The sequence below is a fragment of the Equus quagga genome, chromosome 3, assembly GCF_021613505.1.
Source record: "Equus quagga isolate Etosha38 chromosome 3, UCLA_HA_Equagga_1.0, whole genome shotgun sequence".
Classification (NCBI taxonomy): Eukaryota; Metazoa; Chordata; class Mammalia; order Perissodactyla; family Equidae; genus Equus; species Equus quagga.
In genome coordinates, this window is record NC_060269.1 from 88,606,999 (window position 1) to 88,619,505 (window position 12,507).

A 12,507-nucleotide genomic window follows, 5' to 3' on the forward strand; every position below is an offset into this window, starting at 1 on the left:
AAATAATAAATTGTAGGTGGGAAGAGCAGAGGGTTTTTGAATATTAGAGGCAGGAAATGATACTGGATATGTAGGAAGGGGCCCGATCTTGCAAGGGATTGTTCTTTAGGCTCTCTCCCCTCTCCATCACCCTGCTACTGCATTAATTCAGGCCCCGTCTCTCAAATGGTTTTCTGTATTCATTTCCAAATTGCCCTGGCCTTCCTGCTCTTTATATCTAATTTATTATCTATACTACTACCAGCTCATTTTCTGAAATCTGGTTCTATTACTCCTCTGTTTGTAAGGCTTCATTGGGTCTCCAATGCCAGCAAACTAAAAAGCAAAGCCAGAATGGGAGACCATATGCATAGGTCATTGAGCATATCCACTTGTGGACCACTTACCCAGCTCTCTGACCTGAGGCCAGGTATTGTAAGGAAAGTGCCTCAACTGCTTCATTTGTCGTATGGTAGTAGAATCTGCCTCATAGGGCTGATTTGACGAATAGATGAGATAATGGGATTTAAAGTGCTTAGCCTTATGCCTGTGATATAATAAACACTCATTAAAGATTAGACATAGTGATTGTGGCTTTTCAGGAGTCAGCAGTTTTAGACTCAGGTTCCTGAAACATACTGTCCCATATGGCCTATCCTTACAGGTGATCTTTCCCCCCTTATTTAATTCCTACACTTTTCCATTCCACTCCTGGCAGTTTGGATCATTCCCTTTTATATTGACTGGTTGTACTTCCATTGTTACACTTAAGAGATTAAATCATCGTTGTTGATGAACCCGCCTCTGCCGGTAGACTACAGTGTTCTGACAGGCAGGGAAGCTTTGTCATTGCATCGCAGCTCCCAGCATGCTGTCTGACATACCCTAGGCATTCGATAAATGTTTGATGAAAAAGCTAATAAACTACTCAACAGATAATGCCAACCTGTTAATCTCTAGTGTGGTAAAACTTTTCATTCCAAACTGCATCTGGAAACATTTTGATAATTAGTATAGCATACTTTGTAACAAACTGAATTGTTCGCCATATGAGGTTCTGGAATTTCTTTCTCTGGAAATCATTGAAAATAATATAGAGATTTTTTGTGTGTCAGTGATGGCTGTATCCCTCAAGTGTCCTTACAGTTTCAAGAATCTACAATAAGAATAAAATAAAAGTGATAGTAAAGCAACTACGGATATATAATTTAGTGCTTAATATGCCTTTGCATTTGTTATCTTAATAACATACACACAGACATCTCAGTATTCAATGAAAGCAAATTTGTCCAAGTGGGAAATGAGCATTTGTGAACATGGAGTCATTTTTAAATTTTTTCAGGCATTTAAAAAGTTATTTTGGTATATAATTTTCTGGCTTAAAATGTGTGAGTTAATGATTTAACTTCTGGCTTAAAATTTGTGAGCTTACTTAGCTGTACCAATTACAGTTGTGTCTGTCTGTATATTTATCTGTCTATTCACTTACTTATTGGTTTGTTTTCCAGAAAACCGTGGACTGCATGACAACGATGTCAGTGCCTTCCACTCTGGTTAAATGTTTATATCTCTTTTTTGACCTTCCACATGTGCCTGAGGCGGTTGGAGGGGCACAGAATGAGCTACCTCTAGCAGAACGTCGTGGACTACTCCAGAAAGTTTTTGTACAGGTATGGCAGGTGCTGTGTGCCTGGCTGGCTGTACCACTCCATTTAAAGTGAAGCAGGTGCACTCCTTAAATAGATGGTCTGCGTATTCCATTTTCTGTAGTATTTCGTACTGTTTATTGTAAATTGACTTTATCTCATGTAATTATCACATTTCTTGAATCTGCGCATTTCTTTTGAGGAATATTTGAGTAAGGCATTAACAAGTTTATTTCTTTGAACAGATTCAACTATTAAGGTTCCCTTTGATATAGCAATAACATCTCTAAAATGAACTAAGCAAAGAAAACTTTTATTGACAGTCATATTAAGTTTGGGGTAATATTTCTTATAAGGTCAAGAAATTCTGTTTTGTTGCTGTCTGAATACAGGAAGTCCCTAACCTATAAATATTTAACTTATATAAGACAGTTTATTTTAGTGGCTGCTGCCACCGCCTCTGCTGCCTGCCGGTAGAGCCCTTCTTTCCCACTCTTGCCACTATTCTTTTAACAGCATTAGCAAGTAACAAAGGTTTAAATAGACCTTTGTTAGCTAGCCTGGAAATAGTATCGTTATTTTGATAGTTCTTCTTGGGAGAAAATTTTTAAAACAAGCAAAGTACAAACATTTAGAGTACAATCTGTCCATTAATATAGTATTAAAAAATACGTGTTCAACACAAAAAGACAGCTATTGCATGATTCCGCTTATATGTATCTAAAGTGGTCAAATTCTTAGAAAGTAGAGTTGTGGTTGCCAGAGGCTGGAGGGTGGAGGAAAAGACAAGTTGTTGTTCAATGGGTATAGAGTTCCAGTTTTGCAAGGTGAAAATCTTCTAGAGATGTGTTGGATGACAATGTGCATATAGTTAACACGGCTGTATGCAGTCGTGCACCGCATAGCAACATTCGATTAATGACGGACCGCATATGCGGCAGTGGTCCCATAAGATCAGTACCATATGGCCTAGGTGTGTAGTAGGCTGTCCCATCTAGGTTTGTGTAAGTGCACTCTATGATGTTTGCACAATGATGAAATCGCCTAATGACGCATTTCTCAGAACGTATCCCCATCGTTAAGCAATGCATGACTGTACTTAGCAACGATTAAGATGGTAAATTCTTTTATGTGTTTTCACCTCAATTAAAAAGACCCACACCTGTTTGAATCCAGTTTTCTGAAATTATGTAACCTAAGATACAGATTTCTCACCTCTAAAATGAAAATAATGATACCTATCTAAAGAATTTTTGTGAGGACTAAATAAAATAATACACAAAGCTGTGGTTCTCTGCTTAGGACATAGTGACATGAGATAAAGGTCCGTGTGATTGCTGCTGTTCCCACTACCATCCCCTCGTCAGTGAGAGTAGGAAGAGAGCCCAGGACAGCGGATGTGCAGTAGATAAGGTGGAGCCACTAACAAAGGACGATTGCGCCTCATGTTACTGGGGTCTTACTGCAGGAATGCCTCAGCTGTGTAGAGCTGCGAGCCGTGAAAGGACAGGGAGAGGGAGGCTAAGGCAGTTTTAGAAAGAAGACGGGATTATCAATAAAATACTAATTCAACGAATATTTATTGAACACTTGATGTATTAGATCCTTTTGTACTAGTGGTTAACATTTGTTATCTCATATAGTTTGCAAGGCAACCCATGACTTCAGAGCTTTTGTTTTCTGCCAAAATGATGTGAGCAAATGTCAGGAATAGGACTGGAACTCAGGTATCTCTGACTTCTGAGTTGGATTGGATGAGAAGAGCAGTGGCAATAAATCTCAGGAAGTAAAGCTGCTTTAAGACATTGCTGATGAATTTAGTGGGTTAGTCTTTGCTGATTAGACTAGTAGCCGTATTTCAGTAAAGCCTTTCTAAAGAACTAATTAACCCTGTAAGCAATAAGTGGAAGCTGAATTTTATAACTAATAAAGCAAAGATTTCTTCTAAAACTTAAAAAAAAATTTTTTTTTTCTGTATCTGAAAGCGGTGGGTGCTAACTTTAAACTAATTTTGGAGCTCGTTTTAGCATATTGGAATCATTGAATGTTAAGGCCAGAAGGAGCTCAAAGAGAATTTAAATGCAGCTCCCCATTTACAGCTGTAGAAACTGTGGCTGTGATCCACAGCAGGTGCGTGGCTGTGTTTAGCGCCCGGCTCTCTCCTCCTCATCCAGTGTCCCTTTAGTGCATCACCTCCTTTTTTTTAGTTCCTCATCACAGGCTGGACCGTGTTTTCATCATTTGCCTAGAAAACCCATGGGACAAACTTATTAAATGTTTTCAGAACATATAGTGTTTATGATAGATAAAATCCCTATGTTTGTATTATGTGACAGATGGTTTCCTGGGACCTTAGCAGTTGGTATTGCTTCATGTAGGCTTTCATTTTTTTTCCATTTGCATTGATGTGGCCAATTATTGCTCTGCCACACTTGGCTGGCCTTTGTAACAGAGTCCCCACAAACAGAAGTGGTTAGTGTCGGGCAGAAGAGGAATGAGATGCAGATTCTTCAGCTGTCTATTCTGTAAAATGAAAGGATTATACTAGATTATTTGTAAGAATCCTTTTGCCTTTAAAGATTAAGAATCATTTATCTTGAGTCAACAAATTCAAGGAATTAAGTCCAATTTATTTTTTTTCTTTTTCTTTTTCTTTTTTTTTAAAGATTGGCACCTGAGCTAACAACTGTTGCCAATCTTTCTTTTTTTTTTTTTTCCTGCTTTATCTCCCCAAACTCCCCCGTACATAGTTGTATATCTTAGTTGTGGGTCCTTCTAGTTGTGGTTTGTGGGACGCCGCCTCAGTGTGACCTGACGAGCAGTGCCATGTCTGCGCCCAGAATCCGAACCCTGGGCCGCCGCAGCGGAGCGCTCAAACTTAACCACTCGGCCACGGGGCCGGCCCCCCAATTTATTTTTGAGAACAGAGATTTGACTTAGAAAAAAAATATTTTATTTTTGGGTTTGTTTTTATGTTACAAGACAGAGAAATCACATCCATCCCTCTAATCACGTAAAGGTAATGTGAGAACCGACAAAAAATATAATCAGCAGTACACCCTTCTGAGCATTTTTTTTTTTTTTGCTGCAATTGACTGTCTTTTTTGTTGCGTTTGAGACACTTGGGAAAAGATACACATATCACAAGATGGACATTTGGTATCCAGCAATTTCTCCAGGCTTTTTTTTGTGGGGAAATGCCTGTATTTATTAATTTTATAAATATTTTGTTGTTTCTCTGAATTCTTAGTCCTTTTTTTTTCTTCTTCTTGATATTTGGCAACTATGATTTAGAAAGCTCTTTTACTTAAGTAAATTTCTGCATGGAAGGAAATAGGAAAGCAAGACCTAGCTTTCTCAGACAAAACATGATATTTCTAATACTTTTTCCTATTTAGCAGCTTCCCCACAGTGATTGAAATACTCAGATTTCATGAAGCACTTTTCTTTCAAGAGAAGAAAATTATTTCATAAATTAGAGTTATTTTATTCATATTATATATTTTTTGAAATATTTAGATGAGAAACTTTAGCACAGTGAAGAAAAGTTAACTTTTTCTGACACTGAATTGAGATTAGAAGAAAAATGCTATTGAGGACAGAAACCATAGCTAAATTCCCCAAGTAGCAGGCTTTTAGTGCTGTGAGCACCTGTGTAGTGCATATTGTGCATGTCATAGTTAAGGAGTAAGTTGTCATTCCAAAATTTAAGAAGATTTGAATCTTCTTTGAAAGCCAAGCTTTAGAACACTTCTGGCTACTGGACATAATTAAAAGATACTTCTGAATGAAGATGATTTTATTATTTTAATATCCCCTTCTACTTATATAGAAGTTGAAAGAATTTGAAAATACTTTTGAAGACCTGTTTTTACTCTATCATCTCCCTGAAACTGTCCTTTTTAGAGAAGAAAATTATATTCCACCAATGAGAAACTAAGAATTAAAGAACTAAATTAGAAAACTAAAATGTTGACCTTGGAAGTTATTGTTGATTTATTCTGTTTCAGGGTAAGGTATGCAAAAATACCATGGTGAGGAGAGGATAGTAAACATTGAACATTCTTTTAAAAAATAAGCTGATAAAAACAGGGCTGGCTTCCTGTCTTACCATAACACACTTCTAAATTATAGCTGTCTTTTCTACTGTTGTCTGACTGAGAGCACTCATCATTGTGGCTTTAATGATATCACTCTGTGCGGACCCTGAACTTTCAGAGTTTTTAATAATCAGATCTAGTCCTTTGCCAGTTCCTCCCTTTCCCCAGCCCTTCATTTATTTATATACACATTTGTTTTTTGTTTTGTTTTGTCTTTTAGATCTTAGTGAAACTCTGCAGTTTTGTTTCTCCAGCGGAAGAGCTGGCTCAGAAGGATGACCTCCAGCTTTTATTCAGTGCAATAACCTCTTGGTGCCCTCCCTATAACCTGCCCTGGAGGAAGAGCGCCGGAGAAGTCCTGATGACCATCTCCCGCCACGGTCTCAGCGTCAACGTAGTCAAGTATATTCACGGTGAATAGCTCTTTGAGTGTCCAGTTTAGGTGATCTAGATGTCCTCCACTTTTCTCTTCCTCATAGTGACAGATTTATTTTTCTCTCTCAACTCTCCAAAGATTCTAATTTAAATTAAAAACTGTATTTGCCGGCAGAAAAAAATTTACTTTTGCTTTGTGAGGCATTTCAAATGTAAGAAATTCTCCTATGTTCCAAACGATGGATATTTACAAGAGTTAAAATAATTTCACTGTCGTGTAAATGTTCAGTCATAATAGAATGTAATTACTATGACATAGCCTATTCTTTTCTCCTCTTTTATTGGGAAAAAAAGAGTTTTTTTGGGATGCTATAGTTAAAAGTGTTTCTGAAGATAACTCACTCTGTTCAATGTGGCATAAATGAAATTAGTGTATTCTTTAATGAGCACTAAGGAGAAATTGTCCATTCTATTTAACTCATATATAAGTGTTGACTATCCTTTAAAATGTCTAAGTAGGAGACAATTGTAGCATTTCAAATAGTCCACTTATTATATCTTATATATATATATACCTGAAAATCTTTCAAAATAATTTTTAGTATAATTATTTATTCACTTACCTAACATCAGTCAGTCATTAAATGTTTCTTGCCTTCATTCCTATGCTAAATCTTCTTAGCTTTTATTTAAATCTTCTTAGCTTCTTAGCTATGTGACACCGGTTTCTTTAGACAAATAAATTTCATTAAAGATAGGAGAGGGAGTCTTCTTTGAAATGCATTCAATCCCCAAAGTCAGTGATGGAGTATAACCATGTTTTAAACTAGTAATGTATAGTACAAACATAATTTTTAAAATTTTATTTCCTGAAGTATTTCTGTGTCCCATCAGTGTGTATTCACTCTGATTTGAACGTTTAACTAATTATTGGATTTTTCTTCTTAAACTTAGAAGATTTTTTTTTATTTCTTTCAACGTTTTATTGTATTAATATAAAAGATCAAAAATAACATTTGGCAGTGGGCAATCATTTTGTTTAATGATAAAACATCCAAATAAGATGTAACACTTAATAAATGTCAACGGTTTTTCAACACTTCCTGTATGACCCTTGGGTTACTCCTGAGAGGCAGCGCTTTCCCAGTGAATCTGAATCTTGCGTTTACTATTAGAGTGTGTGACATTTATCTTACGGTATTTTACAGACACATGCAAACTTAATGTTTCATTAAACACTGGTTAAGAATGAAGAAAATTTTCTCCAGCAGTTGACATAAATAACCTATTTATTTAATCCTTGATTCTCAGAAAAGGAGTGTTTATCCACGTGTGTTCAGAATATGCAGCAGTCAGAGGACCTGTCTCCCCTAGAGATTGTTGAAATGTTTGCTGGACTTTCTTGTTTCCTCAAAGATTCCAGTGACGTTTCTCAGACTCTCCTGGATGATTTTCGGATATGGCAAGGATATAATTTCCTTTGTGATCTCTTGCTTAGGTAAAACCCCATAATTTAAGTATATATTTTAATGTCTATTCAGTATATTTCATCAAGGGGAACATTGTGGGTTTGGAGTTATAGGAAAAAAGGAATCAATACTTATTTATTGTATACTTTATCCTCCTGGCTTTAATCGCTTCTTTTTATTCAACTGTTCTGTCAACAAACTACAAAAAGAGAATTTAGAGTTAAATTGGCAAATGCAGGCTGCAAATTCGGTGGCGCCAGTGATTAGATGTAAAGAATCAGTCTACTCTTATTTAGTAGCTGAGGGAAAAGAGTTTAGACGAACTAATTAACATCTTCCTAGGATATATTCTTTTTGGTTAATTATATTTTTGGTTTTCCTTATTAGTAATTCATGTTGTTACTAACATAGTTAATAATAATTATGTAGGTTGAATGAGAGCCTACGATATATATATGTATAAAACAAACTAGTTGGGGCGGGCCCAGTGGCTCAGCGGTTAAGTGCGTACATTCTACTTCAACAGCATGGGATTCGCTGGTTTGGATCCCGGGTGCAGACATGGCACCGCTTGTCAAGCCATGCTGTGGTAGGCGTCCCACATATAACGTAGAGGAAGATGGGCACGCATGTTAGCACAGGGCCAGTCCTCCTCAGCAAAAAGAGAATTGGCAGCAGATGTTAGATCAGGGCTAATCATACTCAAAACAAAAACAAAAACAAAAAAAACTAGTCAATCTAAAATGTTTCACTGAGCCCCTCTTCCATCACATATATTCCATGCATATACTGGGGAAAATGGCTGGTCACAAATTTATTGAGATGAAGGTACTCATGCCTCACTAGTTGTTCCTGGGCCAGTGGTTATTTTTAAATCATTTGATCTATTGTAAACGAGCAGTATTTTGTAAACTTCTTATTTCTAACACCAGTTTAACCTAGCTGTAATTACTTAATACTAGGCAACTCTCACGAATGTAAATTTTGCATATATATCCTAATTTACAGGCGAGGACATTTGAAAGTTGATAGGATACCATTTCACATTACTAGGGGGTTGTTGGTTGGTGCGATCCTTTGAGAACGCAGGTTGACCAGACATAATCAAGAGCTTCAAAAATGTCAGTACTCTTTGACATAATAATTTTACTATGGTTATTGATACTAAAGATATAATCCTAAATGTAGACAAAATTTTGTGTGTATTAGTGCTTCTGTATCCTGATTTCTACTAGCTGTCCCTCTCTCCAAATCTGGTTGGTTCTCCATGGCCATCGAAAGCATATCCATGGAGAGCTTACACTAACATAGAGAAGCATGTGTATAACACTGGTAAATGAAAAAAAGCAGGTTACAAAATTCTGTATATGATATGAAAATAACTATTATTAAAACAAAACTTTTCACATTAAAAAAAGACAAGTTAAAATCAGAATGTTAAAAGTGTCTTTTAGTTGTGAGGCTAAGCATATTTTTTTCTTTTCTACTTTTGTGCATTCTCTGTTTGTCTTAATGGGAGTATTAGTTCTATGGGGGGAAAACCCCAATGAATCTTATTCTTTAAATAAAGGTAGTTTTGCACTCATTTTGTGCTCTCAATAAAGCTGCAATCAAAAGATAATTCTGCAATGATTCCAATGTTCTTTTAAAGGAGTTAAGATTGCTTTCAAAAATTGTTAGACTCTCAGAACTTTTTTCAAAGGTATTCTAATGAGAATGCCTAAATTAATGAAATACAGATGAAGTCTTAGAACTCTCCCCGAGGAATTCATTTGTAAAAATTGTTAACAGAGAAAATGTCTTAGGAAAGAAATGGTTAATAAGGTTTTTTGTTGTAAACAGTGAAACTTTATAACCTTAGAGCCTTAGAGAATTTAAGAGATATTTAATTCTTTTGTAGAGACTTCCTACCAAAGATTAGTGATTTACCTGAAATAACATTGTTACTGGCAAAATCAGCACTTATATCAGGTTTTCTCACTATTGGTATAATTTTCTTTTAAATACACCATAATGTCTTATAATAAAATTTGTAGATTTGTAGAAATATTGTGTTTTTATATAGGAAGAATTATAAGAAGAAACTTCTTGGAGTACTTTATATATTTATTTATTTATTGCATATAAAACTGAAATTTTCTTTCTTTATTAAATCTGAGAATACAGCAAAGAGAAAAAATACATGCTAAATCATACTTTTCCTAGATTGGAACAAGCAAAAGAGGCAGAATCCAAAGATGCCTTGAAAGATCTGGTTAATCTGATAACTTCCCTAACAACATATGGTGTCAGTGAGCTCAAACCAGCTGGTATTACCACAGGGGCACCCTTTTTATTGCCTGGATTTGCAGTACCTCAGCCTGCAGGCAAAGGTGAGTGCTTTTTTCCTTCTATTCTGAGCCAGTCAGAGAAATAGAGAAAGAATTAGTCTGACTTTGATTGCTCTTTATTTATGTTACTTGAATAAAGGTAATATACTGTTTTTCATTGAAGTTTATGCTTTTTGTAGTGTAATTTCTTGAGTGATAGTCTTTAGCAGATCAAATGCTGGAAAATAATATTATGAAAATATTATAAAATCAAACAGTGAAATTTATGTTTTAGTATTTCATCTTACCATTCAAACAATTTAATAATCCAAACATCTCTCTTTTGATTGTTGGCACTTCACACACATTTCCACTTTGTGTGGCTGGAACTCAATTTACGCTCTGATCTCTATACCTATCTCTATATAAGATTTATAGAGAAAGCATGAGATGCAGATGTTTATATTTTGTTTAAAACTAAGCAAACTTAGGTACCAAGAAGTTACATATTTCTTTCCAAATTTTATAGTTCGTATTTCCTAACTTTGGCTTCTCATCTAGTGACCTTTTACTGAGAAAACTTATTGTATAGTTAATAACACTTAGTTTCATAAGAGTGCAAACTAGTTCTACTGTTTATTTAATTTTTTTAAATGCATAATAACCATTCTGAAAGATTCTGAGCCTAGAGGCTTCTAATAGTATCTCACTGGATTGTCACTTACTCAGTATTCCATACAGTTATAATATTTGCATGTAAATTTAACTAGCCACAAAATGTCAACATGTCCAGTGATTTAAATTTTATAATATATTTCTATGTATTTCGTGACTTAGAAGTCAGCAGTTATAAGTCTTTAAGTTAATGAGAATAAATGGATTTATTAGAAGATCCTAAATTTGATTTTCTAAAGAAAATTATATTGAAAAGTCATGACTTAGATTGGAGTCATCAAACATACTGCAATAAGACATTTGTGTGTAGGTTGTATAGAACTTTTTAAATGAGTCTCTCTGCAATAAGAAATTAAGGCATATTTTACTGAGCAGTTCAAGGCATCATTTTATTTAATATTTAGTAAAAAATAGAGGTTTCCAAAAACTTCTAATTTATAGACTCTACTTTGAGTATTCCACAATTAACTCTTCCTATGAGTTAATTTAAAAATAGCTCAGCAATGTCCTTCCTACTTTAGACTTTATCGTTCCTTCATTTGGCTGATCAATCTGATCATGACACTGGCATAATAGCTAGTTACAATAGTATAATATGGTAAGGAGAGCATTAATGCAGCAAAGTTAACCTTCCTCATGTGTCTGCCTGATAATTGTCTCATCTGTAACAGGGATAATAAATACATAACCTAGCACGTCCTGGGGTTATTGTGAGAATACAGCGACATAAAGTCTACGAAAGTAAGGTTAACTAGAAAGGACATTGCCCTATGAGTCAGTATTCAGGTGACCGTGAGTGACCTAACCTTTCTAAATATCAATTTCTTCTCCAGAAAAATTGGCGTAGTATTCTGTAAAATGAATGAATCAAGCTAGATCATTTTGACTTTCATTTGTAACTCAGAATTATCTATTTCCCGTGGCATACTTTGTACGGTTATTGTATGGACTAAAGAAGATAGTTCTAGTCCACATAAAGGAAATATGGAATATGTCTGTTTTTGCTGTGTTGAGGTATAATTTGCGTGTATTAAAGACTATCCATTTTAAGTGTTGAATTTGATGGGTTTTGATAAATGGATATGGTTGTGTGATCACCACCATAATTGCAATTGGAATTTTCTCATCCTTCTAAAAATTTCCTTGTTCCTGTTTGCATTCAAGACCCTCTTCCCCACCCCCTTGCCCTGGCAACCCCTATTTGCTTTGATTTCACCTTTTCTAGAATTTCATAAACTGGAATCATACAGTATGCACTTTTTGGATCTGACTTCTTTCACTTTTGAGATTCATACATGTTATTGCATGTATCTGAAGTTTGTTCCTTTTTAATGCTTGATAGTATTTCATTGCTTGGATATCTGCAGTTTGTTTATCTGTTCACTGGTTGATGGCATTTATTTAACTATCATGAATAAAGCTGCTATGAACATCCATATAAAACAAGTCTTTGTATGGACATATGTTTTCATTTCTTTGGGGTAAATATCAAGCCATGAAATTGCTGGGTCACGTGGTAAATGTATGTTTAACTTTGTGAGAAACTGGCTGTCCCCTTTTGCATTCACATCAGCAGTGTATGAAAATTTGCTTTGCATCCTCAGCAGCACTTGGTGTTGTTAGTCTTTTTAATTTGAGGTAGTCTAGTGAGTGTGTAGTAGTATCTAATTGTGTTTTTTAATTTGCGTTTTTCCAAATGATTTCGAGCCTTTTCGTGTGCTTATTTGCCATCTTTATCTCCACTTTGATTCAGATCTCTGTGCTCAATGTTTGATAGGATTGTTTGTTTTATTGGAATTTTAAGAGTTCTTTAGATATTCTGAGTAAGTCCTTTATAAGATATATATACATTTATAAGTATGTTCTCCTAGTCTTGACTTGCCTTTTCTTTTCTTAATAGCACCTTTTGAAGAACCAAGTTTTTCATTTTGATGAAGTCCAATTTATCATTTTT

General features: G+C 35.2%; 1 protein-coding gene across 7 annotated transcripts in view; it reads left to right on the forward strand.

Annotated features, from left to right (window-relative positions):
• WDFY3 (WD repeat and FYVE domain containing 3) overlaps positions 1 to 12,507 on the forward strand; it is a 251,147-nt gene that overhangs the window by 110,420 nt on the left and 128,220 nt on the right. For all 7 annotated transcript variants that reach the window (XM_046656544.1, XM_046656548.1, XM_046656546.1 and 4 more), the window contains 4 exons: positions 1,488 to 1,649; positions 5,946 to 6,138; positions 7,412 to 7,598; positions 9,775 to 9,941. In XM_046656544.1, coding sequence (XP_046512500.1) covers positions 1,488 to 1,649; positions 5,946 to 6,138; positions 7,412 to 7,598; positions 9,775 to 9,941 — 709 coding nt within the window. The remainder of the gene's footprint in view (positions 1 to 1,487; positions 1,650 to 5,945; positions 6,139 to 7,411; positions 7,599 to 9,774; positions 9,942 to 12,507) is intronic.